Source organism: Miscanthus floridulus, chromosome 2 (assembly GCF_019320115.1).
Source record: "Miscanthus floridulus cultivar M001 chromosome 2, ASM1932011v1, whole genome shotgun sequence".
NCBI classification, from domain to species: Eukaryota; Viridiplantae; Streptophyta; class Magnoliopsida; order Poales; family Poaceae; genus Miscanthus; species Miscanthus floridulus.
In genome coordinates this window covers 98,260,322-98,288,161 of record NC_089581.1, presented here as the reverse complement: position 1 = coordinate 98,288,161, position 27,840 = coordinate 98,260,322, and the positions used below count along the sequence as shown (strand labels likewise).

Here is a 27,840-nt window from a genome sequence, read left to right as displayed (position 1 = left end):
AGACCCACCTATCAGCCTTCGTGTTGCAATGTTGGTTCTCCACCACCTCCTAGGTTGCATCTACGCCATCCTTTAAGTCGGTTTGATCCAAGGGCTCACGTTGGATGCTCCGGCCTATATATATCAGCCCCTAGCCCCTGAAGGCATAAGTCATTTGAGAAGACAGAAACCCTAATCATCCTTAGAGCTCCACTATATTCTAGGGCATAGCTAGTTAGGCTAGGTCTAGAGGCAAGCAGGCTTCGCTTGGATTCCCAATCTTGTCAAGAGCATGGTTCGGTATAATCTTTGTACCCCATCTCTTTTGTATCTCCATTACTTTTATATGCTTGCTATAATTGTTATGACAATATTAGTATTCATCTTATTCATATTCTTTGTTATAATGTTCATCGTCTACTTTGGTTATATGCTTAGTATAGCTAGTTTATCATTATATCCATGCATAAGTTCGTATAGCACTCACTCCACTACACACGGGGTGAGTGGTCAACATTGTGTAAGCATGGTGCTTATACATTATTTACCTACGGATACACCCTATATTCTGGGTCATGTGGTAAATCGTGGATATGACACTCCCGTTGAGTCCTTTGTAGTCCACTCCCCGAATATAGGAGCACGTAGGGTCCGGTTACGATAGAAGGGCAAGCTCTGTTCTTAATCTTTCTTAGTAATATCCCTTATGTGTAGATATAAGGATGAGCTTAGCAATGACTACTAGGTATAATTGCACTAATCAATGTATGCTTTGACTTGTAATTAGGAATAACTTAGGAACTAATCTTCTAATATTCTACCTAACCATGCTAATACCATGAAAAGGAGTACTCTGAGTGATTTATCATTATTATATCTTATCCTATGACTTACCCCTGTTATGAGTGGAACATTGGTTATGGTTTACTTATTCTTCAATAGTATAAGTTATCAATACATGTCCATGCTAGACCTTTCCTGTGGTAAAAATATAAATAACGATACCTGAAATACTTTCGGGTAAAATGCTACAATGGTATATTATCTGTGCACTTGCAGATCCTTTTCATTCATATATTTATTTATTCTTTCTAGTCACATAAAATGATAAAGAACTACTTAGTATTATTCTAGTAGTAATGTTGTGTAGTACCAACAAGCATCTCTGGCATCATCACTAGGGATGACAACCTAGTAAAGTAATGTTAGGAGATATATGTTTATAATAGGTGGCTACTTAAAACAAGTGACACGTTAATAAATACCAACAAGTATTTTTGGCACTGTTGCCAGGGACAGATTTAAAACTCTGTTCTTAGTAGAGAGGCTAAGAAATGTCAACAGTGATCACACTCTCTATAGTGTCTTGATAACCAAAACAAAAACCTATTTTATACATTTGTCTTGATCTCCTTGGTTTTTGTTTTTCTCTTTCTTCTTTTCCAAGATAGAGCACTTGATCATCTCTTTTGTGGCCATTACCTTCACCATGACCATCATCTAGCTCCATCACTTGGATTGGACTACCTTATCTAATTCACACACTTAGATCAAAGGTTAGTCCTAGGTTTTATCAATTATCCAAAACCAAACGAGGGCTTTCCGCACAATGCTCATTCCCCGCCATAGAGGTGAAGAGCAATTATAGTGGAATCAATGCTTGTTGGGGTACCTTATGATGGAGCTGGTTCATACACAATCGCTCACGTTAGAGCCACCCTTGAGGTGTTGTTGATCTTGTAGAGGAGAGGTGGTCCTTGGACTCAGCTCAACATGAACATAGGTGATCGGCAAAGTCACCCAACCACGGGGATATATCTTGTGTGGTTTGCGCTCCCCACACTCATACTTTATTTTGTGCTATTTAATTCATAGAGTAGAGATATTAGTTTTGTCTGCCTAGTGCTTGCCTAGTTAGTTTATCTTTTCTAGTTGCCTTGCTTAGTTGTGATCTTTGATACTAGAATTGTGTAGGAGTTGTTCTCTAGGCTTGTTAGACATGGCTTGTTGTATTCCTTATTATTAAAAAGACCTCTTAAGTTTCTAACTAGTTTGTTAGTGTTGTGCTTTACAACTATTTTTTAATTAAGCTATTCATCTATCTAGCTATCAATAGATTATAGATCTCACATGCGTAGTGAATTGATGATGACTTGTAGGTCACAACTTTGCTGTTGCAGGGTTAGGTGCCGCGTCCAGGCGGCGCTCGTCCTGTGGATTTGCGGTACAGTGTGAGATGTGCTGGCATGTAGATCAACAGTGCGGATGCTGCCATGACCTTTTTTAATGAATCCTAGATGCAGCTATAGATGCTATATTGTTCATTTATATGTACGCACTAGATGTATAAACTTGTATGTGCTACGTATACAGTATTATGACATCTCTCTGTTCCTATTTAACCGTCGCTACGTGAAGCATGCTGGTCAACATTTTTAGATTTAACTAGGTATGTAATAAATATTAGCAACATTTATATCTCTAAATAAGCTTATTATAAAAATAGATTCAATGATCTATCTAATGATAATTTTTAGGGAAACGAAAACGAAAATTAAATAGGTGCGGAGGAAATAAACAATATCCTAGCTTGATGGTTGGGGCACAAGTGATCTACAAGATGCAATTTTGTACCTTGTCTTGTTGGTTGCTTAATTGATCTACTTCATTGGCCGCATATGGTAATTATCAGTAGATGCATACCATATAAGGTAATAGGCATGGTAGAAGACCTATCGTTTTTAATGGCGATGATGTCGATGTAGTGTAGTCCAATGGTAGTAGAGGTGCTTTTGCAATAATTTTGAGACTATTCAACATATGTAATTTAGTGTAAATATACTAAATTTCTTTGGCGTGCGTTGCATATATGTTTGGTATTACCCCCACCGTGTACTATAACCTTTTTTAGGATTGGTATAAGCAGTGTGGAAAAGATTCAAGCTTGTTATTATTATCAGGGACGACTACCTTCTGTTGATCTTTAGTCTCACTAGAAATGATAGTGTTTTTGACAAGTGCAATCCTCAAATATTTTTGCATTTCTTATTCGGGGAAACACATTGGTTCTAGGGTCAGTGGTAGCGAAGTGAAAAAAAGAAAGAATGCATCCACAAGGCTTGTCAGACCCTGGGAGACATCGGCTTTGGTTTTTTTCTCTCTTATAGATGGCCCATTATGTCTAGGATTGCAAACTGATTTTGTCTTTGTTGTGAGTCTACTTTAAACATGAGTGTAAGAACTTCTTTTGTAATAATGTGGTCTGATCCTCACTTATCAGCAAGGATGAAGCCGAATGTTTATTATATTTTCTAAAAAAGTAAGTAGAGGTGGCAGATCTATCCCATTGACAATGTCGGGATGTGGACGTCTTAAAAGTAGTTGTCGGTAGAGACATTGGTATTGATATGAGTGTCAATGCTGAGATCAGCGGCGGCTCCAACGGTTGATGTAGAGCTTGTCATGTTGTGAAATATACCGCTAGAAGAATATAAAGACACAACATAGGAGATTCTTTAGTCATTGAATATTGATGATTACTGTAGACACCCCACATATATAGGTCTAAGAGTTTGACAAGAACCTACATGGAGAACAAACTATGATTAAGATTTTTCCTCCTTTCCTTTTAGATTGAGAGACCTAGAGACTGTATGTTTTACAACATTGAGGACTACTCAAACAAATTAGACAAGAACCTCTTACTTGTTGGATTACTATAAGGAGGTTGTGAGGTCTAGTAATAATATCCAAAATCCAAATTATCATGACGAAACCAATCCAATTTATATTATCTCCACACCTAAGAAAATAGGAAGCATTATCATCTGCCTCCCACCCCGCTCGCCCCTCGCTCACGTCTAAACGAAAAAAAATCAAATTGGAAAAAGAAAAAATTAGAACAGACACATGGGAATAGGCGCTCTGAGTGGAAAAAGAGGAGAAGGATGTGAGGAATAAATAGAAAGAGAATATGGTTCAATTTGATAAATAACTAATAAAGAGAAAAAATAGAGAAGACCTAAATAGATTTGGAAATAGTTTAGAGTTTTCAATGCAAAATCATTTATCAGCTCTATATTAATTTCTAAAATTACCAAATCAGCTTAAACTTGTAAAATGCATAATGACAAATCACACAATTATTAATTAAAAAAAAGTAAAACCAATTTTGTTAGGTTTCTATAAACTAGAGCTACATGATACAAGTGATAAAGATCATGAATCATAGTAGTAAAAAAAGTGAAACCAATTTTGATTTTGTAAGGTTTCTATAAAGTAGATTTACACGATATAGGTCAAGATCATGCAACAAGCTTTATATTTTCTATGTGATTAGATTTATAAATTTCTTAATGTGTTCATATAAGCCACAAGCCACATGCATAGGCTTGGGCAAAAATCCATGGCTCCAGTGCAATGTAGGGACATATATCTAGTAATATACAAAAAAAAACTCCAAAGAGATTCAAACCTAGTAAGTGCAACTAAAAAATTGAACTATCCGTGATAATCCATATCCACTCTTTTATTTATATACACCGTGCATCTGTTTATTTGCACCGATCGATGATCTCCCAAAGATCTTAACAACCTAATAAATATAATCCTGGTATAAAAACTATCTCCTAACAACCGAACTACTAATAACTCACTAAATGTCCAAACCAACTATTAAACCTGCATCTAATTTTAAGATAGATCTTCAAGCCTGGCTGAGCCTTGCACCGCCGCGCGCGTGCAAATTATTGTTGAATGGTTATTAATTGTTCATTTAATTTCCTGTATCCCAGAAACCGCTGTAACTGAAAACAGAAACAAAGGACATCAACGCATATGATTGGAGATGAATTTCATTAAGAAAGAAGATATTGTGCATTATAAATATGATGACTTGAAGCAACATATATATATACCAGCAGTGTCTTCTGTTGCAGGAGCTGCTTCTTCTTCAGCATTTTCAATCGCATCTTGTATCCCAGCAGCGAGTTGTTGATTCATTTCCCAACAGCGTAGTCCCAACCCGCCTGCTGTCGCCACTAAGCAATGGAGAACCAAATCAGCCCTATTATTTGACAGCTTACAAAGTACAAACCGCGGATGATGAAGTGGATGAGTAACCTGAGTGTGCTGCAGCTGCTTCCTCGTTCGTGATCGGTGCAGATTCTGGCAGCTTATTAGGTGACGTAATAGCGACTGATTGAAACAAAGGACACCAACAATTCAACAGAGAAGATTTTCGTCAAGGAAAAAAAAAACGTCAACTCGACTAGTATGATCATTCATGGTTCATGGAAGAATAAGAATTACTCCGTAACTTCCAAGAGAAATGTGTCACCTTTGTAGTTGTTGGCCCCGGTGATGTCGATGGGCTCCCCAACCCATTTCTTCTCCACCACATTCTCGGGAGACCCCTGCTGCTCCTTCGCCTTTGCTTTCTCCTCCTTGCCTTCTATGGCCATGTCCTCCTAGAGCATTTTCACATGTCCAATGTATGTTCCATCATTTTGAGCATTTTAGCTCATCGCGCAAGCAATTAGCAAAGCACTTATGTCTCTCTGTCTTAGCAGAGCTAAACAGGCAGCACACAGATAACTTCATACAGTCTTTGAGAACACAATGGATGTGAGCAGGCATTAACATATGCAAGTTAAACGAGAGGCACTAATTAATAAGGGCGGCCTCAACAGTGCTGGAGATTTAGCTAGCTGATGTGGCAGCGAAACAATAAATAGAGGAAGCATTCGGTGGAGGTGAAAGAATCAAAATCCACATGCAAGACACAAGAAGCATTGGGCAGTGTAAGAGACTACCGCTTCACTCATCGCTAATTGCATTTTTGTCTACTCTCTCACATCCAGATCAGCTAAAAAATGAGCCCAGGTAGCCCGTTGGGGACGCCCTAACAACATAACAAACTAAACTGGGACGAGGGTGCACAGAAAAATTTGGGGCAAGCGGCGATGGTGAGGCCAGGACTCTAGATTATTGTTGGCGGCCGTCTGGGTCCAAATCAGATTGGTGCGGAACAAAACAGTTGTTTTGTTTATGCCTCTTTATAGATTTGCAAACTAGCTAGCAATCTACCGTATATATGCAAATTGTACTTAAGCAGTTAAGCTTGTATGATGGACAAAGAGCTTCCTTAAAAGTATGCATAGGATATATATAATGCTATACATGTACACATAGCATCATTACGAATGGAACAATCTAAAAGAAGGAATGTCTCCATCACCTTCACAAAGACGTACATGGGAAGGGTGTAGGGTGGCGACCTTTTTCACGTAGACGTCATCGTCGTTGAAGCAATCCACGATGTGCGCTGCGGTAGTGGCACCGATGGCCTTGGGGATTGAGTCGGCGAGGAGCTCGGCATCGCTAGTGCTGCTACCGGGCGCCTTCTTCTTCTCCTGCAGGGCTTTGGCCTCCGACGCCTCGTCATCCTTGCACGCGTCGCCCAGGATTTGCGCTTTCTTCTTCCTCCCGACCTTGGGGTTGTCGCCGAAGGATGCGCAGCGGCGGCGCTTGAGGGAAGCCGTGAACGTGGCCAGCGGGTGGCGAAACCAGGAGAGCAGATTGCAGTTGGTGGCTGGGGTTTTGTCCCGTGTCAGAGCTGGGATTGTTGAGAGGGGCGTCGATGGCGGGTTTGGCTCCGAGTTGGAGGCCATGGGGTGGGGTGAGCCCGACGGCAGGACGTGGCTCTCCTGCTCCGGCTGGATGCCAGCCATCGTCCCTGGTCGGCGCAGCGGACAGGGCTCCACGCGCGTAGCCTCTAGCTCTAGGGTTTTTATCCTTTTTCTTTTCTGATGAGATTGCTTTGGAACTCAAAAGAATCAAAGAGTAGGTTGGGGGACTCGAGGGGAGGGATTGGGAGATGGGTTTGTATACTATTTATATACACAAAAACTGCTTATGAAAGTAGTAGATGGTATATGGGATGGCACGGGACTGGAGATCGACCCACTGCTGTTGGGTCAGCCGTCGGTGCCGGCCTGGCCTAATGCCAATCCAGCCCGACCCTCATCCTTGTCGTGCATTAGCACTACGTGAAAAACAGTTTGTAGTAATTGAGTTTATTTTAGGGACGATTGGTATTGGAGCCGTCCCTACAGTGACATACTCGGGCTCCAGCACAGCAGCCGCCCCTACAAATGACACAGTAGGGGCGGCTGGTAATACGAGCCGCCCCTACAAATGAGTCGATTTGCAGGGGCGGCTGATAATACCAGTGTTTTCCTAAACGTTAAACGGTAAACAGTCGGTCACCTACCGTTTAGCCATTATTCGGGCAAAACGTCCCATTAAACGGGCTAAACGGCCAATTAAACGGGGTAAACGGTGATTAAATGGAAACGGCGGACCACCGTGTAGCGTTTACACGGTATTTAAACGGGCTAAACGACCGTTTAGACGAACAGTGGATAATACCAGCCGTCCCTACTATGTCCATTTGTAGGGGCGGCTGAATCACCAACCGTCCCTACAAATTTCCGCGGTATATATAGCAGCCACCTCCGGACCGAAAAAAAATCCAACCCTAACTCCCTCTCGCGCACCCACATCCTCTCTCGGCGGCGGCTCCCTCTCTCTCTTGTCTCCGCTCTCCTCACTCTCTCTTCTCTTAGCGGCTCCATCGTCCTCCCGTCGTCCCTCCCCTCCGCTGACGCGACATTTGAGCTAGAGTCTGGCGAGCGTTTTCTCGCGCACAAAATCATTCTTGCTGCAAGGTCATGGCCGAGTTCTTTGGTGGCATGAATGAGAGGAGCTCCCAGAGTGTCAGGATCGAGGACATGGACGCTGATGTCTTCAAGGTCATGCTTCACTTCATCTACACCGATAGGGCTTCGGAGCTTGATGAGGAGCCTGAAATGGCGATGGCTATGGCTCAGCACTTACTCGCAACTGCTGACAGGTATGTCTATTTTTGCTGAACGAATCAATCCAAATTTCATTATTATGGATGCAACTAATCAGTATTTTCGCAGGTACGGGCTTGACAGGCTTAAGCTGACGACGTTGGCTCTAGCTGAGCAGCACAAGTGCTCGCTGCTTAAGGCCAAGTGTGTTGATTTCATTGCCAGGTTGCCTGAAACTCTTGATACGGTCCTGGCGACCGAGGGCTACAATCATCTGGTGGCGAGCTGCCCCTTGGTATTGACTGAACTTCTGATTGCTGCGCATGGAAGGAGGAACTGAGGAGGATCGACGATTCTAGCTTTGGCATAAGCAGTCCTATCTTTATCTTAGTAGTGTTAATTTGGCATGCAGTCCTAGCTAGGGTCCTATCTCTATCTTAGTGTTAATTTGGCATGCACTCCCAGCGTCTACTAATTGGAGATTAGTAATTGGCTCTAGTAATGGCCGCCAATTCTATGATTTTTTGCAGTTGTCCTGATATATCAGCATGTCTACTAATTAGAGATTTGAGATGGATTGTATATATTCTTGTGAATTGGACTTGTAATGGTAGTTTATATAATGCTCTTGTGCTTGTGGTCAGATTTGAATTATATATATATATATATATATATATATATATATATATATATATATATATATATATATATATATATATATATATATATGTTCTAGTCAAATTTGAATTTTTTTGACGAAAAAATGTACTGTAGGGGCAGCTGGTACTGTAGCTGCCCCTACAAATCAATTTATAGGGGCGGCTGGTAATATCAGCCGTCTCTACAAATCGATTTGTAAGGGCGGTCTAGGAACCGCCCCTACAAATGCATGATTTGTAGAGATGGTACAGCCGCCTCTACAAATGATCTCCAGCCGCCCCTACAAATGCTTTTTGTAGTAATGTAGTAGGGATAGCGGCGCACTTGTCTTCTTCCTCTCTCTCTCTCTCTCTCTCTCTCTCTCTCTCTCTCTCCTTCTGTACCATCTTCCTCCTCCCGCCCGCTGCCTCAACCGCCGCCCGGGACCCTGGCGACCTCACCGCCCACCTACCACCCTCGTTGGACGAACCCGCCCTTCCCTAATTCCAATCCAAGAGTTCGCCGACAACTCCTCGCCCCTGCCATTGGCATTGCCTATCTGGTTATCTCCCTCCGCTCGCTCAACGGTGCCGCCACCGCCTCGCCCACCGCCCCTCAACCCTTCCAGCCATGGATGGTCGCAAAAAAATGAAACCCTAACTGCCGCCGCCACCACCCCTCAACCCTTCCAGCCATGGATGGTCGTAAAAAATGAAACCCTAACTGCCGCCGCCACCGCCCCCCGCCCCTGCCCTACCCCCTTCTTCCTCAGTTCCGGCCACAGGGTTGTCGTGTGCGCCGCTTCGGCTAGCGGCGCACGCACGCCTAGTGATTTGGCAATTTAACCTATGTTTAGGCCATGGCTTTGGTAGGCGCGACATGAATGCCCATCCTACTACCACCAGGATGATTTGTAGAGGCTAGCAACTTTGTACAAATGAACAATTTATAGAGACGTCTGTCTACTTACTTCTAGAAAATTTATCCGTAGAGACAACTAGAAGCATGAGCCAACTCTACAAATCAATTTCTAAGGATGATTCAAAATCTAACTGTCTCAAATCACAAATTATTTTTTTTAATCTAGGTAAGCCCCTACCAGACAGCCTCACAGTCGCACGTCACAAGTTGTAGATATATTTCTTTGTATACATTCACTTACTAGATTTTGAAATCAATATTTGGGACCCTAAACGAATTCAAGTGAAAAAGGTTTCAACTTGAAAGTTATAGATATCGTTGAGTGCTACAACCTTGGTGTTGGTCTTTTCTCCGTCTGAGGTCGTTTCAAAATTTTGAATTTCAAAATATAAAAAATTCAACACAATTTCACTTGGATGAATAATTTCAAATAAAAAATGGTCATCTACAAAGCTGTATGTCTCTTTGAGACGTGGTAGAATTATCCTATTTCTGTGTTTTCCGGTGAAATTAAAATGATTCCTATAAAATCCCTGTGTTCCAAACAAATTCTAAGTTAGTTATTTTTTATACTGTCGAGGTAAGTATATTTAGCCTAAGTTAGTTATTTTTTCTATATATCTGTGTGTGCATAGTTTGAGTGGATGAACAAGTTCACGTATAATTCTAGATCTATCATGGTTCTTTTCTTTCTGAGTTTTGTTAACGTAGTATCCATGATGTGTTCATACATCACCCATGAGATGTTCATGAGATGTCTAGAACGAGAAAATGGAGAAGGATAGAGGGAAGCGAAGGAGAGAGGTTAGCAAGAGGAGTAAAAAATAAAAGAAAAAAATCTATCCACTTAAAGATGGATCTAAATGCAAGCATGGATAATCAGCCAACATGACGAGGTACAATGACAAAATAACCCTAAAAAACCATCTACGGTCACTTGAACATTATTATATACTTTAAGGGTTATAATACTAGGTTTTGTAGTTGAGAAAATTATGTGGTAAACCCTCTATATGTTAGGGAATTGTGTAAACTTTCTCCTACTATTTGCTGACTCACAACCATGTTATCATCACGTAGCAAGCCATATTAGTAAAACTGCCTTCAAAACCACGTCGGGGTTATACTTAGCAGTTTTTCATACTCTAAGGAAAAAATAGTTGTTTTTGTAGGTAGGAGGTGAAGTAGACAAATATTAATAGTTACAAGAACGGGGTTAAGTAGTTTGTTTTCCTATATTTTAGGTTGTTTATATCCATGTTATGTTCTATGATATATTTTTTTTTCACATGGCACCCAAAAATATTTTGTGTTATAATTCGTGTTGTTCATTTAATACCCGTGAGACGTTACATGATGTATTTTTTTATATTTTAGACAATACTTATGAGAATGGTGTATCATAGGTTGTTCGTGTAGTATTTGTGAGATGTTCTGCGATATATTTTAATTGTCCCAACAATATCCATGAGTTGTTCTCTTTTTCCTACTATTGGACATTAATATTATTAAATACTATTCACACAAATCTAAAATTTATATTACCATAAATCTAAAATATTGGTCTACTATTATAAGCATCAAACATTTCCTTACCTTATGAAGGGGAACATTTTGTCCTTAACTTAGAACATTGCACGTGCTTAAGTGGAGTCTTGCTTTGAAGAATTTATTACAAAAAAAATACAATGGTGCAATCCAAATTTAATTGAATCTTTAGCCCATAAACTATATATTTTTTAATTTCTATATATTACTAAATATCATTCACACAAATCTAAACGTTCTATTGTCCTAAACCTAAGATGTTGGTCTACTATTATAAACATCAAACATTTCCTTACCTTATGAACGTGGAACATTTTGTCCTTAACTTAGAACATTGTACGTGCTTAACAAAACAAAAAAATTATATCTTTATGAGAAAAGTATTCTTCAATAACAAAATTTATCTAAATATACTTAAGTGGAATCTTGCTTTGAAGAATTTTTATAAAAAATACAATGGTGCATCCAAATTTAATTTAAATATTTAGCATGTAAACTATGTTTTTATTGGGAATTTGGTGTTTCTGCCCCTACTCCAAACCTCAATGGTGATTTTATCCCTTCTTTTTTAACTTTGTGATTTTGCCCTCATCATTTTCAAACGAAGTAGCCATTTACCCTTACTCTCTAACACCATTTGGACTGGTTGGATTAAATGGCAAAAAAATGCAGCTAGATGAAAAGACATCAATGCCCCTCAGAAGCTTTTCCCCTCTCTCGCTCACTCAAACCATCGAGCAGGATACACGTCGGGGGGTTTCCTGATAGGATTTTAGAGGCTTCACACAGCGGCGAAACTCCTCCCGGTGGCGGTGCTCCCCCACCCCTAGCTTGCCCCCGCGACGGCTAAGGCGCCGCAAAGGAAAAGGTACGTTTCCGGTGAACTCTCCGGTGAGTTTTTCCGATGAATTCGTTGAGTTCTAGCGATAACAACCACCACCACGAGGTTGCTCTCTTCATTCTCTTCAATGTGGTATACTCATATAACACCCTAAAATTTGATTCTCTTGAAATAGAGCTAAAATAATTTAATTTTGTATTTTTATGCTCATGAAAACATAGAAAAATAATAAATTTTCATTAGATTAAAATTTATCTTAAGGTAGAAACATGTTTGTTGCATTCATGCCGGTCTCACCTTGTGTTTCTATGTGCAAAATGTATTTTTTAAATACGTTAGGAGACGAATATTTATCTCTAGGAATTTTTCAGCTTCTTTTTAGAATTTAATTCCTAGCTCCTTTACCTTAATCTTTATGTTCCAAGTTCCCAACAATTTTTTCATGAGCTCCAAATACTTTATTTGGGTTCATCATGTTCCAAAGTGTCTCTGGGAATTTTCTCCAAATTTTCGGAGGTCTCGGAGTATTTTTCGTGGCTTAAATATCAATTCTAGACTTTTCTAGAATTATTTTATTCATGAAATTAATTAATTCAAAAAATAAATAATATATCTTATTTTCCAACTCTCAAAGCCCATGTGCAATAATCCTAATAAATCTCAAATGCCCATGCATTTATTTACTAATGGGCTTTAATGATTATTTAGGTCCATTAGTAGGTGTGGAGGGTACAACATTAATTAGTACCATATTGCTAGTTGATGTAGATGCGGGGAGTTTTCTCCCTATAAATATGTACCGACCCTTTGTGCAAAGTACACTAAAACTACCATAAGGGGAGCCCCTAGTTTGAAAACCTCGTGTAGTAAATTAGATTTTTCTCCTCCTTCTCTCGCCGTCGCCGCCGCGCTGCCCGACGTCGTAGACCCACCGTCGATCGCATGAAGGCCCTAGGTGAGTTCGTTGTCTTCTCCTCTTATTCCCTGTGCTCTCAGCTCGTTAAACTGTGGCCTCTAGGGCCCAAACCAAGCGCTCTGGCGAGCTTCTCGCCGTCAGTAATGGAGCTCTGCCGCGTCGGTTTTCTTCTCCGGTCGGTGACTCTCTCTACCCCTCCTTTCTAATCTGGGTCGTCTAGATTCAATCCAATGGTCCAAGATCGCCCGTACCCCTTCACCGAGTTTATTTGCAAAAGAGCCCATGTAGTTTCGCGTAATATAACCCGCAGTCCATGATGCACTTCCAGAATACGTTTTCCTATTTCGAAAGCGTAGTTTCTTTCTAGTAGATTCAGACTACGTTTTCTCTTTCAGAAAGCATAAAATCCCTCTGTTAGATTCAAAATACGTTTTGTTCTTTTGAAAATATAGTTTCTTCGGTTAGATTCAAAATATGCTTTCATCTATTTATAGTTTTGCCACTAGTCTTAGTTAGGCCATAAAATCTTCGTTTTAAATCTGTTCTGATCCATTCAAGTTGCGTTAGATTCGTAATTGAGTAATCTACATGTTCATCCTACTGTTAAATATATTTTAAACTTTTAAAATTTGAGGTTAGATTTAATCTATTATTTTATTAAAGAAAATCTTGTTTAATTCATAACTTTTTGTTATAGCTCCGATTAGAGTGCTTTTCGCGTCTGTGCGTTCATAGTGAGACATAGATTCATTTTAGAAACTTTTCATCTTAATTTTATGTGTTAGTGTACTGTTCTAATTTAGATCTATTATTTGCTTCGTGTATGATTGCATGGATGCTTGTGTGGTGCTCTATGATCATGTCCAGTCGGTGAGCTATACGTGGTGAATTAAGAAGCAGATCTTTAAAGGTTTAGACTGGAAGAAGGATCTAAGTTTAAGACAAGTATAGAATGTGATCATTCTTGTTGTCCTATGCACCTTTGATCATTTAATTCATGCTGCATGTGTCTACCTTGATTACCACTAAGGATTTCCTAGTACTTTGCACTTTGTGCCTTGATACCTAAGGGTATTGCATTGGGTAGTATGATGCTAGTGCTCAACTAGAACCATGATCTTATAACTTGACTAATGGTATGTGCAATAAAACACTAAAAGATGCTTTTTAGCAACATGAAATCAGGGGGCTAGAGCATTGGGCTATTTTTATGGTGCTCTAGATTCCTCTCCCTAAGGACTTATCTATAAGTGATTATCTGAGACTTACAGTACAACTATTAGGGCTACATGGCTCTGGCTTTAGCTCAGTATGAGGACCTTTTCTAGCTTGTTAGTGGTTACCTTTATTGGCGTAAGAATGGCTTGATGAATCGGGTATAGTGCGGCCTCTGTCCCCTTGTGTATAGGCTACGTGTCATTATGCCATCGGGAAAGGGGCTCTACATCTGTTTGCCGAGTGAATCTAGAGGCTTTAACTTGTAAGACGAACCTTTGAAAGGCTTCATAGTGAACCCTGCCGACCTTCCTTGGAAGTGGGTCAAGAGATTAGCTACCTCGGACGAAAGGGTAAATCACGACTCACAGTGAAAGTGTACAACCTCTACAGAGTGTAAAACCGGTATATCAGTCGTGCTCACGGTCATGAGCGGCCTTGAACATTTACGGAATAGATGATCACTAATGGTTAATGATGATGAACACAGATGATACTGATGATGAATATGCTCATTAATGATTATTGTTTATGTTATTCATTATTCATGTTTACCTGATCATATGTTTACATGGGCTTGTGGATAAATTTGCTGCTACCTAATTGCTAAAATGGTGACTCAATAAAAGCTAATCGCAGTTAAACCAGTGTCAGCCTTTTAAGTCTCATGAACCTCATGTTATATTTGTTGAGTACGACATGTACTTACGCTTGCTTTATTTTTTAATTATTTAGAAAAAAACCCAGATGGGTACTAGATTGCTAGAGTTTGGAGAAATTAGGCTTGTGATCAACCAGTCAGTTGTCCCTATAGAATTGGAGTCTTTACCTAAAGATCAGAGTTGTCTTTCCACTGTCTGTTGTCTAAGGTTATATCCTTTATACTAAGTATGTTATATATTGAGTATTGTCTTTCGATATTACCCTTATTTGTAGCTATATGCGAGATTTGACTTCCTGAGCTCACATATGGTGTGTATCTGGTTTTGTTCTTAAAACCGGGTGCTACAACTCATTTGCGCGAATTGGTTCCCGTTTGACCGCATCGCCATCCTTTCTTCAACTCTGGTGAACTCCGCCATTGCTAGCCTTTTCTTCTCCTGTGTTTTTGTCATCCCTGGTTGCGCCCCTTCCTTGTGACACCACAGCACCTCAGGCAGCGCACTCCGTGCTCGGCCCCCTCTCTATGCCTATCCACGCCCTCTATGCGCGCTGCTTTGTGCGGCTTCGCATCAGAGGCCGTCGACCATCACTATCTGTTGCCGGTGCAGACCGAGCGAGCCTAGCCCCGCACCGCAACTGGCCACCGTGGGCGTGGTCCAGCATGCCTCTGCCATGGGTCCCACCACCCTATCTGAAGCTCCCTCCCCTTGAATGTGAGCACAGACTAGTAGCCTCCCATGGCTACCATGACCATGGATGGCCAGGGGAAGAAGGACCTGTTTGTGATTATATGGATTGTTAGCTGAAATGTTATCAATTTTTCTAAAAAATATTGAGTTTTGCACTGATTGATATTGTATAATTCTATATCAAAATTGCCAAATAGCATATCTGAAAATAGGGGTAAAAACACAAATATCAAAATAAACAGAGGTAAAAACGCATGGGCAAAATTGTTCTTTGGTCCAAAAGTTAACACCGCTAGAGGGACTTCATGGAGTTGGGTTAAAGTCTACCCTTATTTTGAAATCATAGGGGTAAAATCATAAAGTTAAAAAAAGAAGGGCAAAATCATCGTTTCACTTCAAAATAGAAGTAGAAACACTTGAGCCCCTTTTTATTTCTATATATAAAAATATGATGTCTAGTTCCTCGAAAAAACATGGCATACATGCTTTTAAGAGCACGTCCAAAAGTTTTTCTTAAACTCATTCTCAAAATTCTCATTCGGAGAACCATTTAAATAGAAAACATTTTTTTATATATTTTTTGCTCTAACAACTTTCCTATATCTTATGTGTACTGTAGAGCCATTCCCTCCATCTTTGACTAGAAAAAACTCATAATAGAAGATAATAATATTTGAAGATTTAATTAAAGAAGTTGCTGAGTTTTTTTTACCAAAATATCTATTTCTATCAATACAAAAAAATATAAACGGAAAAGAGATTTTTAGGGTTGCTCTAACCCCAACAACCACCTGGCTACAGCCCATCCCCAAATGTCCAAATGCGCCTTAACAGGCCACAACATGGACCAAGCCCAGCCTGGATAGGCTTGGAATGGCTCTAGATGTAGTAAAAAACAGCTTTAGCTTCAACCATAATAAAACTGTTTGGTACTGTAGCTTTAGTAAACTAAAAACAGCTCTGACTTCAGTTGGCCGAAAATGAACTAAACGACTAGAGGAGCCGGATGATTTCTGAACGCTTCAGTGGCTGCTGCTACTGTAGAGGAGCTGAAACCCTAATAGTTGAGAACTACTAGCGCCCAAACGTCTGATGAGATAGGATTCCGTTGGACGGTAATCTAGACACACTCCCACCAAAGGCCTAGCAGAATGGCCCATCAGAAAACGCCATCGTGCGACCCCGGCTTCGGTCGCCAGCCTACCCGCCCGCTGCACCATTCGTTGTTCCACGTGCGTGTTCGTGCCCCATCCGCCTCGTCTCGCCCCGCACGCATACCCGCCCCCGTCCGCCTCGCCCCCGCTGCTCCTTCCCCTGACCCCCTCTCTCCACGCGGGCGGGGCCTGAGAGCCGGGATGAGGACAAGCACGCCCCGTCGGCACGACCCAGGCGAGTCACACGCCTCATTCCCCCCCCCCCCCCCCCCCCCCCCCGCTGGCCGTGCCCTTTCCCCCGGCGCCCGGGTCGTGCCCCCATGACTCTTTGAACATACCTCTGAAACACGAAACACTTGCAATATGAAAACACTTGAATGCAACATACGTCTGAAGCAGATGAAATATTTGGAACATACACTTAAAACATGTGTGTAAAACATATGCAACATTCAGATAAAATATTTGCAACATAAAAACACTTATTGCGACATAAGACTGAAATAGCTGAAACATTTCGAACATACTCTTGCAACATATTTGTGAAACATGTGCAACATCCATATAAAAATGCTTGCAACATGCGTCTGAAACACATGAAATATTTTAAAAAACGCTTGCAACATGCCTCTGAAACACTTGCAACATGCATCCGAAACATTTGCAACATATACAACATTCTGATCTACTTTTACAACATCCATACGAAACACTTGCAACATACCTCTAAGAACATCTGAAACACTTAAAACATGCATTTGCAACATAATAGGAGGAGAGGCCAGGGCCGGTTGATAATGGCCTCGGAGTGGGAGCCGGCGCCAAGCTGCAGCGCACGAGCACCACCAGCACGAGGTGCACTCGTGGGTGCCCTTGGTGGGGACCGACCTGAGGCGCTCGACGGCACCACCAGCACCAGTAGAGACGGACGGCGCGCCCGATGACGCGGGTGGGCGCGCGATAAGTGAGACTGCGGGAGCAAAGAGCGAGAGGCGCGGGTGGGGCAAGCAGCGAGGAGCGTGGAGCGAGCATCAGGGTGCGCGGGGAGTAGATAGCCGTTGCGGCGAATGCAAAGTGGGGCTGCCTGACGACTGCATAGCACTGTAAAGTGCACGATGGACAAGCGAGTAGTAAGATATTTTTGAGAGATGGGAGAACCATACAAAGGAGGAGGCGGGCTTTGGACCAGCAGCGCGCGCAGGCTCGGGAAGCGGCGTCCGATCGGTCGGGCGCCCGACCCTGAGCACTGCCACTAATAGTTGCTACAGTGGAGGAGGCGAGCTCGAGCCCCTCGTTGGAAGATTTTACTGCAACGCAGCTGAATCCATTGCTGTGCTGCAGGCACCTCTGAACACATGTTGGTTCACAGCCGCGAGTCGTGACGCGAACCTAACTTTTCTGTCCGTCCGTCTCATGAGAAAGCATGTATGTATTATATACACAACCATCCGAGGGGGTAAAGAAGTGACACTAGACGATGACTCGTGTGTCAAAACTGCAGAATCTATACCACTCACTATCTTTTCAGTTTTCCATACACACAAAAACGGGGAGGGGAAGCAAAACAAATCAAAATGGAAAAAAAGGAAATAATATTCGAGGGCAACACAGTAAAAACCTCGATCTACTTTATTCTGTTTTTACGAGAATACAAATCACTCACCATGTATCACTGTATATTGAATAGCTGCTCACTTTTCTTCGTCTCTAGTTGAGCTGAAACATCACCCCGTTACACCCGGAGAAAATGTTGTACTCCTTGACGTTGGTCTCCTCCCTCGAGCACGGCTGGGCTCGAGCTATCTGAGCTGGTGCCGGTGCCGTTGACGGCATTGCACCACTTTGCTCTTCTTTGGATGTTGCCAGGGTGGGAGGGGCAATCGGCAGGTTGAACTGGAACAAGGAGAATGGTGTGCCGTCTGCGTCATCGCCTTTCTGTTTGAAGGTGTTGTCTTCTGCACAGCCGGTCTCAGGGACCGGCACTGTCTGTTTTGATTTAGGGAAGAGGGCAGGGCTCTGCTGCCTCTCTTGATTTACCACCACTGGCACTCCGCTTCTACACAGCGGGGTCAGTGGTGGCACTGGCACGGCATGGAAGCTCACTGGGGTCTTGTGAACTGGTTGTGAAGGCAGAAAACCAAATTCAGGGCCCGAGTAAGGATGGATGTTATTGCTGTACTGCATTGGGAAGTCAACACATTGGTTGCCAGCGACTCCATATCCAACAGGGGCCATAGGGCCAGGGTAGAAGTGACCAGGCTGAGGATATGGCAAGTACCCATTTGTTGGAACTGCCACGGGGTGATCGTGGAACCCCATGAATGGTGACGAGTATGGCGGTGCATGGACCTTCTGTTGGTGCAACATCTGGTCCTGTAATGGGGCCACCATAAATCCAAATTGGTTGCCATTAGGAGGGTTCAAGCCTTTCGGTTGGTACTCCCTGAAACCATTTCCTGCACACATCTCAAGTAATGAACGAGAAACATTCTTTGCTGGTGGATCGCCTGGGCTGCTATTGTTCCTGTCTGAAGACTCTTCTGAGTCAGATGTAGATGAAGACTCTACATTCTGAGCACTCAGTGAGGTCATGCTGCTATCTCTATCTCCCTCACTTAGACACGAGGAGCTGTCCGAACTGGTTAAGTTTGTTGTCCTACCAGTGTCCTTTGTCAAGCAGCAATTTGGCTTATCCACACATTTAGATCCATCGCTGCAAGCAGACTGATTCTTCTCACCTTGTCTGCATGGTTGATCTGTGTCTGACTTACAGGCTTCTGCTGATATCTCAGAACAAATTTCAGCAAGTGGTTCACACACTACCTCAAGCTTTTCACATTCACTGATATCCTTTGAACATTCCACTTGATCCGAACCATCAGCAGCCCCAGTAGCACTATTCCCATTCCCTATCTTCTTTCTTGCATCCATTGGCTCCCATACTTGCTTTGGACCTGGGCTCTTGTTTGGTGTACCACCAACACGTCCTCCATTTGACACAGCAAAGCTATCCGGAGGATAGCACCTGCGGTATTGCAACCTGGGTTTCTCAGGCACTGTTTTCCTGGACATCTTTGTCTCCCTAGATCTAGTTGCTGCGGAAAAATATCTGTAGTCTTCTTGATGGCAACAGCTGCAGGGGTTGTACCTGTCTCTTGTTCGGTTATTTGCATTAAATACAGCGTTGTAATTTCTAGTGTTATTTCTGATCCTCTCCCTAGACTGCCATTGAGTATCTCCAGAGTCATCACGGCAATCCTCATACCAATAACTATCATCTTTCTCTTGAGGGAAGTCTCTTCTAAATCTCTGGTTTCTTGATGATTTAGACTCGTCACATAAGAATGAGCCATCACAATCTGAGGGAACAAATTCTGCTGTTGCACTGCATTCATGCTCATTGCTTCGTTCATCACTGTCCTTGCTTGAAGATTGATCAGCAGAGGAATCAGGATAGTGTTCCCTGACCACAACATTGTCTTCCTCTTCACTATCTGAATATCTCAAGTCTAGAACATCCTGAGACTCATTATTACTTAGTGCTGTTTGGTTGCACAGAGAAAATGGTGAAAGATCATCTGATTTTTTTGACCGAACCAGTGTTTTTTCCTTATCTCTGTCCTTTCCTTTCAGCCTCTCTTTTCTTCTATTCTTCTTTTCTCTTTCTTTTGTTCTCCTCCTCTCCCTGCGCTCCTCTTCTTCACGTTTTTCTTTCTCTTCTTCCTCAAGAAGCTTGGTCTGCAATCCATCACAAAAGGTTAAGCAAATAATCCACATCAATGTTGCATCTTTTACAACTAGGGCAATTTGTGTGTATTTGGATGTGCTTGCTTTGCTCGTGTCATCCATACTTGCTATTTGTGTATATAGCACTGGAATTTGTGTGTGCTCCAATGAAACCACCAGTGGCCTTTGTGTGTGTGTGTGCCACTAGCCAGTGACATACATAAACTCAAACAGCACACACAAATCATATCACATGCAGACAAATAATAGATTCAAGATGGCAGATAAGCAAAACAGCAAACTCCCAGTTGCATATCATGGTATCAAATAATCATTATACTGCTATCAAGGTATCAAATAAATACCTGTTTTTCCAATGTAATTATTTCCTTGCAAGCAACATGAACTGTTTCTTCTAACAGTTTTAGAGCAAGGGACACGAAAACACTATGTGCATTTTGTCGCGCTGTGCCTTCTCTGAAAGCCTTCTCAACCTGTAAAACACACCAACAATTCGCAAGAGATTACTGCTTTGGTCTAACTTCTCAAAGATCACTCAACTGGTTAGTAGTTAGCACAACTGCTCTGCAGATAATGCTGACTACATATAATATTTGGTACAATTAATAAATGTCAAGTATGCTGATAAGTGGTAGCATACCCATAAATAGTTTTACAGCTTAAAATGGTAATACTATTTCGGTTGTACTGGCTATTTAAAAAAAAAAAGCAATACATACTAATTATAGAATGACATCAACAAAAGAGATATTCAGTGTGCCATATACAAAAAAAAAAGTTTCTTCTTCCAACAGGTTGATATATAAAAGTGAACACACTCCAGGTAATACTGTGACACTGAAAAAGCGCACAATACTGTTACACTGAAAAAGCGCACAATGACAATTTTCACTTCATTGAATAATAGCAGACAAACTTTTGTTTTTCAATAACACTTAAGTATGAGATTTTACTTTCTCAACAGTTGATTCAGTACTATGTATCCAGTGCCATAACTACCTGTTCTTTGAAGATCACTGCAGCAGCATCCAGGAGAAATTCTCTTGCAAGTTCAGGGCTCTTAGCATGCTTCTGTGGATGAGCGATATCACCATCAGGGTCATTGCTGTCTCTGTCCACTACATCATCTTCCTGCTCATGAGTATGTCATTGAATCAGGTTATATGAATTCCCAGATCCATGCTTGTTCAAGTGCTGAATAACAAATATTCTGATCATGTTTGATGTTAATGATTTAAAATATAAGCCACTTACGTCCTCTTCCTCTGCTTCTTCAGCATGCTCAAAGAAACTTCTAATACTTTCACCTTTGGTAATTGTCACAAATCCATCCCCCACAATTAGCCTCCGGTGAACACATGATTGGCCCTTCAAGGCATGGGCCTTCACACAGAATTCTGTACAGCGGCCATCCAGCCTCCATGCTCTCAGTGTAACAAAATAGTCTTCAAACTGATCAAGATCGAGGCCTTTCCTGTGGACTTGCCCATTCATGCCCACATTTTCAAAGTTTAGAATATCAGATTTTCCTTCATCTGTTCCAATTGCCCACTCGAAATGATGGTAAATTCCATCTTGTTCCAATAAGGATTGATGCCAATCAACAAGAATAGCATCCTCAAACACCTGCAAATATACAAATAAAATAGTCAACATGCTAACTAGGCAAGCCCTGTCACCTTACTACACTAAAAATGTGAATGCAAGATCCTTGACTCTCATTGCTTTATAGGGATTTTCTCCATATGGTCTTACCAAAGAAGGATGCGTGCCCCCAAAGAAAAAGACACAAAAACAAACATGAGCTTGCAGATAGGAATGATGACAAGGAGTAGTATCCTCACCTCACACTTAAATGCAGTATCTGCAACACAAAACCAACTAGTGCAGCGAGGTTCCCTTCGCATGCGCTTTAGTTCCTTGAGCTCCTTGAATTCGCGAATAACATTCCTTCTGCAGTCTCTGCAGAATCTCTTGCTGTCAAACCTGCACAGGAATTTCATCCAAAAAAGTTAGTAAACCATTGAGATATAGACTGAAAATGCATCCATATCCCTACAGAACATCTCATCAAAAGGTTGCATTGGATATCTAAGGTAAAATCACGATACAGTCACTACTCATTACATTACAGATTGTAGGCTTTTTCGACATTTATTTTCAGGCAGAAAGGTGTGAAGCATAAAAACATTAGAACGAGTATGCTGCAGCAGCTTTACAGCATAGCTTTATTGTCATTACCAGTTTCAAGACGAAGGTAGTGCATTACAAGAAATAAAAGGTGGGATCAAAGTTCCGCTAGGCGCTCGCCTAGGCGCGCCTTAGGCGCGATTAAGCGCCTAATCGACGGCCCTCCGCGTAGACTAGGGTGTAGTCGCAGTCCTAGGCGGGAGCAGCGACTAGGCAGCGCAAACCGGCGCCTCGGCGGCGATTCCGCGGCGCTCAGGCGCGCAAGGCGGCGTGTAGGCGGACGACCCACTCACGGGCGAAATTTTTGGCCGCCGCGGAAGCGCGCGCGCGCTTATGGCGTCTGGTGCGGGAAAGGATGCGCGCGGGAAGGAGAAGAGGGAAAAGGTCCGCTCCCGCTCGATTCTTGCCTTCCAGGTCGCAGATAGCCGCTCGTCCTCTCCTCCTGCGACGGCGCGCCGGAGGGAAGCTCCACCCGCCGGCCCCGCCAGTCGCCCTGCTCCCCGCGACCCCGCCTGGAGGCTTGTCCCGGCCGGCCTCCTCTGCCCCGCCTGGAACCTGCTGCCCCGCCTGGAAGCTGCCGCCGGTCTCCTCACCCAGCCAACAGCCTCATCCCTAAGCCGCGCAGCGCAGCACCAAGGTCAGGCCCCTCCCCTGCTCCTCTCCTCCATGTCCTCTGTTTTGAATGCATCCCCTGCTTCTCTCCTCTGATTTGAATGCCTGTGATTCTGTGAATGTGAATGGATGAGTTGATCTGATTTTGCCTGCTGTGAATGCCCATTGTCTAAATGTAGGATGTCTACAACAGAGGGTGCACTAGGTGAGGGAGAAAATAGTGAGTCAGCGAATCTCCTGAAAAGGAATTCGGATGATGTTGGATGGGAGTATGGTGTTCTTGTTGATCCTAACAACAAGGACAAGGTGAAGTGCAAGCTTTGTAAGAAGGAGACCGGCTGTCAAAATGTGTTATAGGAGCTTGGAACATGCAAGAATAAGCCACCGAGGAATCAGGTATGTCTACTGGCCCTCTTCTTATATTTACTGTAACCTATGTATTCAGCATTATTGCTATATATAGTTATATACATAATACGCATATAAGTTATGGCTATATTGCCAAAATGCCTAGGAAAACGCCTAGGAACACCTAGGCACGATTAATCCCGAGTAGGCTCTAGGCTGAGGGTCAGCGCCTAGATTCCGCCCAGCGCCTAGCGAAACTTTGGGTGGGATCAATGTTAAATGCAGACCAATTTATAATGGATTTACCCAGGTTACAAAAGCAATATGTATCTGTGGATTTATAAATGTATAATTGTTACTATCATCATGCCCACTGACAATGTAGAATTGTACTAGATTGTTGGACGCAGTCTCTGACTATTAGTAGAATCAGTAATCAGTAAATGTTATGTATTTTATTCCTCAGGATATTTTCTGTCAGCATCAAGAAGCAAATCAACTCATCTTACAAAGCAACAAATTAGTAAGTAATGCTAATAACAATTTGTGTACATTTAAAAGCTATTCCCTATCAATATCTCATTCTTGTTCATGAGTGGTTTGTCTGCACACCCACAAATAGGTCATTTAAATGATTGACAGCAACAAGCTTAGAATGACCTATTTGTGGGTTCTGAGACAAATCCACTTGTATCTCTGAATCCCTTGCGGCCTTGATAGTGTTTGTCACAGTAATTTAGTTAAAAATAGTATAAACAAAAGCACCTTTTATACTCACCTGTGCATAAGTCTTTCGATGAAGTCCTCTTCTTTCATCCTTAAAAGAGATGATCTAGTTTCTTCACCCAACGCCGACCAAAAATCCACCAGAGTATCACAAGAAAGGCGTGCAGTGTGCAAAGCACAAGTATCTCGTGTTCCATGGCCCCTGCCATAGTTAGGCATCACTGGGCTAATCCATCCTCTGCCACCGCCACCACATGCATCAGGGTAAAGCATCTCACGTTCACGTTCTCTCGCACGTGCATTGTCAAATACCTAGTCAAAACAATATGTAGTACGTTGGAGTAAGAACTCTAGTATGGTCAAGGAACAACTTCAGAGAAGGAATGACACAGAAAGATGCCAAAACAGACAATCGGAGAGCACATAAAAATATCAAGGAAGAAGTTCATGAAGCAGATAAAGAAGATAAAGAAAAAAAGGCTACTGTTTCAGGCGTACATTCTGGATCACATGAAGAGATTTTGCATTTATGAAGCAATCAAGAAGAGTTAGGATGCCATCCTTTGTTGTCGAAAGGCCTCCCCAAGGATGAACTGAAGGGTCCTGAACTTCTTCTGCTTCAACTTCCTGAATCCTTGGCTCACATGAACCTTCATGAAGCAGTGACTTCCCATACATGACTATTTGTGTGAAACTTTCCAAAAGCAGCCCATTACACCTTGAACAGTACAAATTCTTGCGAGCATGCTCAATAAGGGTCTGTTTATCAAGTCTTAGCAGCTCGTGTCGTGCACAAGGTGACAGGGCACTCCAAAACTGGAACAAATTGAATTCACAGGAATAAATATCAGTTACAGTACTCAATTCTGATCTTGAAAACTGACAGTTCTGATAGTATGCATAAAAAAACATTATTGCACATCTCAGGGCTGAAGAAAGCAGATAGTGCATTCAAGAAATCAGTCGCAATTAGTGATCAATTCAATGTACAGTATCATGCCAATCATGGGTTCTCTTTGAGAAAATGTGGAAGTAGTATAGTGCATTGAACCCCCCTAATTAGCAAAACTTTACAGAGCAACACTTTGCATTAACAGCTCCAATAATCTTTATAGCCATTTATCAGCACAGGACCCTTCCTAAATAAGGTATCTACATCATCTAGATCATCAGTAATCAACATTCCATTACTACTCAGACCAGAGGTTGATAATAAAATCTGGTCGCCTCAACATACACTAGGAATGACACCATTTCGTAAATATGATTCTACCTGGAATAAAATGTTTGTAGGCCAACCTAACAGTAAGTATAATGAAATGGAAGAGGAACACACATACGACCCCTAGGCATTGGTAAATATAGTGTGACAACCGCAAACAAGTGCAATGGATAAGGCATAGGTGGCAATGATTTCCTACTCAATATTGCCCTTAACCAAGCACCAATAAGCACTCTTAAGAATCCAGATTGTCTGCATCATAACTATGGTCAGTTAGCACAGCAGCAACGTCACCTATAATGGCTCGAACATATTACATCCATGTGCCTGAATGAGACAAACCAATCCGATGGTTGAGTCAAGAAGCTGGCTGATCAAACCAGGATGGAGTGAATACTCTCCAAAGTTTGGTTTGCCGCCATCACTGCTCCTCGGTTAGCAGCAACAACACCAGTAGTAAGGGATTCAGCTTAGAGCACCTTCATTCCTTCTGTTTGTACAGAAGCGAGACAAGCCAATCTGATCAGTCAGCCAAGCAGTTAGCTATGACTGATTGCTTTTCACAATTCAGGCTGCTCCCACTTCTCTGGACAGCTACCTTAGCAGCAACACGCTCGAAAAAGCTCCCTCAACTCAATTCAACACATCTGAATATCCAAATGGGGACAAACCAATCAGATTCTTCAGTCAAGCGCTTGTCTGCTCCATGCAACACCCAGCATCACCACAGGGAGTCCACGCCAGCTGAGAAGCCGGAGCAGTCCAACCTAATAGAATCCTCCCACGGGCGAGCAACAAATCAAATCAAACCCTACAGACGAAACCAGCGCTCGCAGGAAGCGCCATCCCCGGGCGCGACCAAAAGCCCCGCGGATCGTCGGAGCACGGGCAGGGGCGCGGGAAGGGCCCGGGAGCAGCAGGGCGGGAGCCTCAGATCCGTGGCGTCGACTCGGGTCAGGGTCAGCGGGCGGGCGGGCGAGCAGGTGGGCGTGTGAGCAGATCCGATCGGGGCGAGCCCGGGAGGGGCGGTACCTTGTGGAGGCTGTCGAAGGTGATCTCGTCGCGGCGGCGCGACCAGATCGCCGACGAGGAGGACAGCGCCGCCTCCGCGACCATCTCGTGGGTGCTCGGGGGGTCGTCGGAGGTGGTTGTCCTGGTCGCTCAGCGTCGGGCGGCAGCGGCGTACGATCCGGCGGCCATCGAGCAGGATCGAGCTGGGACGGGAGAGGGATCTGAGATGGGGGAAGAGGGTTTGATAGAAAAAATTGGCTAGGGACTAGGAGGAGGAGGATTTCTCTGGTGAGCTGGAGGCGAGGCGATGATGAGATGAGGTCAGGCTCTGGCAGGCAGGCATGGTGTGGCCTGCAGCGGCACGGGTAAAATCCAAAAAAAAAAAAAACAGACTCTGATATTCTTTTGACAAATCTGGAAAAGGAGGAAAAAGAAAGGGGAGAGAGAGAGGGAGACCATGATGATGATAATGATGAAGAGAGAAAAATCCTTAGCATGTCAAGGAAAAAACAATAGTAGGTTTTGGATCGGGACCGGCCCCTGTCACATCGGATGTTTAGACGGCAATTAGAAGGATTAAATATGAGATAATTATAAAACTAATTGTATAAGTTGTGGCTAATTCCCGAGACGAATCTATTAAGTCTAATTAATCCATGATTAGCCCATGTGATGCTACAATAAGCATGTGTGAATCAATGCTTAATTAGGCTTAATATTCGTCTCCGAATTAGCCATAACTTATATAATTAGTTTTATAATTAGCTCATATTTAGAGATTTTTGAGGTGGAGGTTGCATGCATAGGTGTGGAGATCTGCTAATCTAAAACTGCAGCATGGATCTTTAAGCAATATGAATGGGCGAGGATATTGTACTATGTTCAAATCGAAAAGTGTTTTTCTTAATGGTTTTATACACATGCTTGATTACTCTGTGATAGTTGCTGTGGATATGAAGGGAAATGTATGGAGGGCAAATGGTAAACCACGTGGTGCTGAAATGTCCATCCATCAAGTTCAGGGATCACCTATGTGTTGTACTGATTTCACAATATGTCTTGGCTTTTAGTGTGAATACTTGAAGACTATGGTATTGATAAATAGAGATTGAAGCATGTTGTAGACACGGAGGAACTGTTTGGACACGTCGATATTAAAGTTGGTTTCTGAGCTTTGTGATGCGACGTACAGAGTGATTATAGTTCACCCTGAATAGAATTTCATTTTTCTTGTTGGGAAGGATAGAACACTGATTGCATATGACATGGATCACAGAAAGGTTCATGTCATCCATGCCCGTGTCATCTACTTTTGTAGACCAAGAGGGTATTTTTATATGAATAGACCTTACTATCTTTCTTATGTTCCCTTGTTTATGAAGTCATTAGCAGAGCAGTAAAGGTGTATTTACTGTATTTCATCATCACGACATATCTTTGTTCAGTGAGGGACTTGTTTTCATTCTATATATGTATATGATAATTTTGGCTTGTTAACTAAAGAAATGGTATATTAAATATTATTAATTCTATTGTTTCAAAGATGAAGAAGAGGGGTTC

At 42.4% G+C, this 27,840-nt stretch overlaps 3 protein-coding genes across 3 annotated transcripts; 1 reads left to right on the top strand and 2 right to left on the bottom strand.

Annotated features, from left to right (window-relative positions):
• Positions 1 to 4,693: 4,693 nt before the first annotated feature.
• Positions 4,694 to 6,710, bottom strand: LOC136536814 (uncharacterized). Its single transcript, XM_066528981.1, has 5 exons — positions 6,258 to 6,710; positions 5,318 to 5,447; positions 5,101 to 5,175; positions 4,896 to 5,018; positions 4,694 to 4,784 (listed from the first exon to the last, which is right to left on the bottom strand). The coding sequence occupies exons 1-5, from the start codon at positions 6,708 to 6,710 to the stop codon at positions 4,750 to 4,752; spliced, it is 816 nt and encodes a 271-aa protein (XP_066385078.1). The 3' UTR covers positions 4,694 to 4,749.
• A 1,002-nt stretch (positions 6,711 to 7,712) lies between these two features.
• LOC136536811 (BTB/POZ and MATH domain-containing protein 1-like) lies at positions 7,713 to 8,178 on the top strand. Its single transcript, XM_066528980.1, has 2 exons — positions 7,713 to 7,894; positions 7,968 to 8,178. The coding sequence occupies exons 1-2, from the start codon at positions 7,713 to 7,715 to the stop codon at positions 8,176 to 8,178; spliced, it is 393 nt and encodes a 130-aa protein (XP_066385077.1).
• A 9,731-nt stretch (positions 8,179 to 17,909) lies between these two features.
• On the bottom strand, positions 17,910 to 26,630 carry LOC136526882 (uncharacterized). The gene is made up of 8 exons (XM_066519459.1): positions 26,302 to 26,630; positions 24,546 to 24,863; positions 24,100 to 24,359; positions 22,016 to 22,157; positions 21,426 to 21,797; positions 21,171 to 21,302; positions 20,516 to 20,644; positions 17,910 to 20,162 (listed from the first exon to the last, which is right to left on the bottom strand). The coding sequence occupies exons 1-8, from the start codon at positions 26,383 to 26,385 to the stop codon at positions 18,132 to 18,134; spliced, it is 3,468 nt and encodes a 1,155-aa protein (XP_066375556.1). The 5' UTR covers positions 26,386 to 26,630; the 3' UTR covers positions 17,910 to 18,131.
• Positions 26,631 to 27,840: the final 1,210 nt, after the last annotated feature.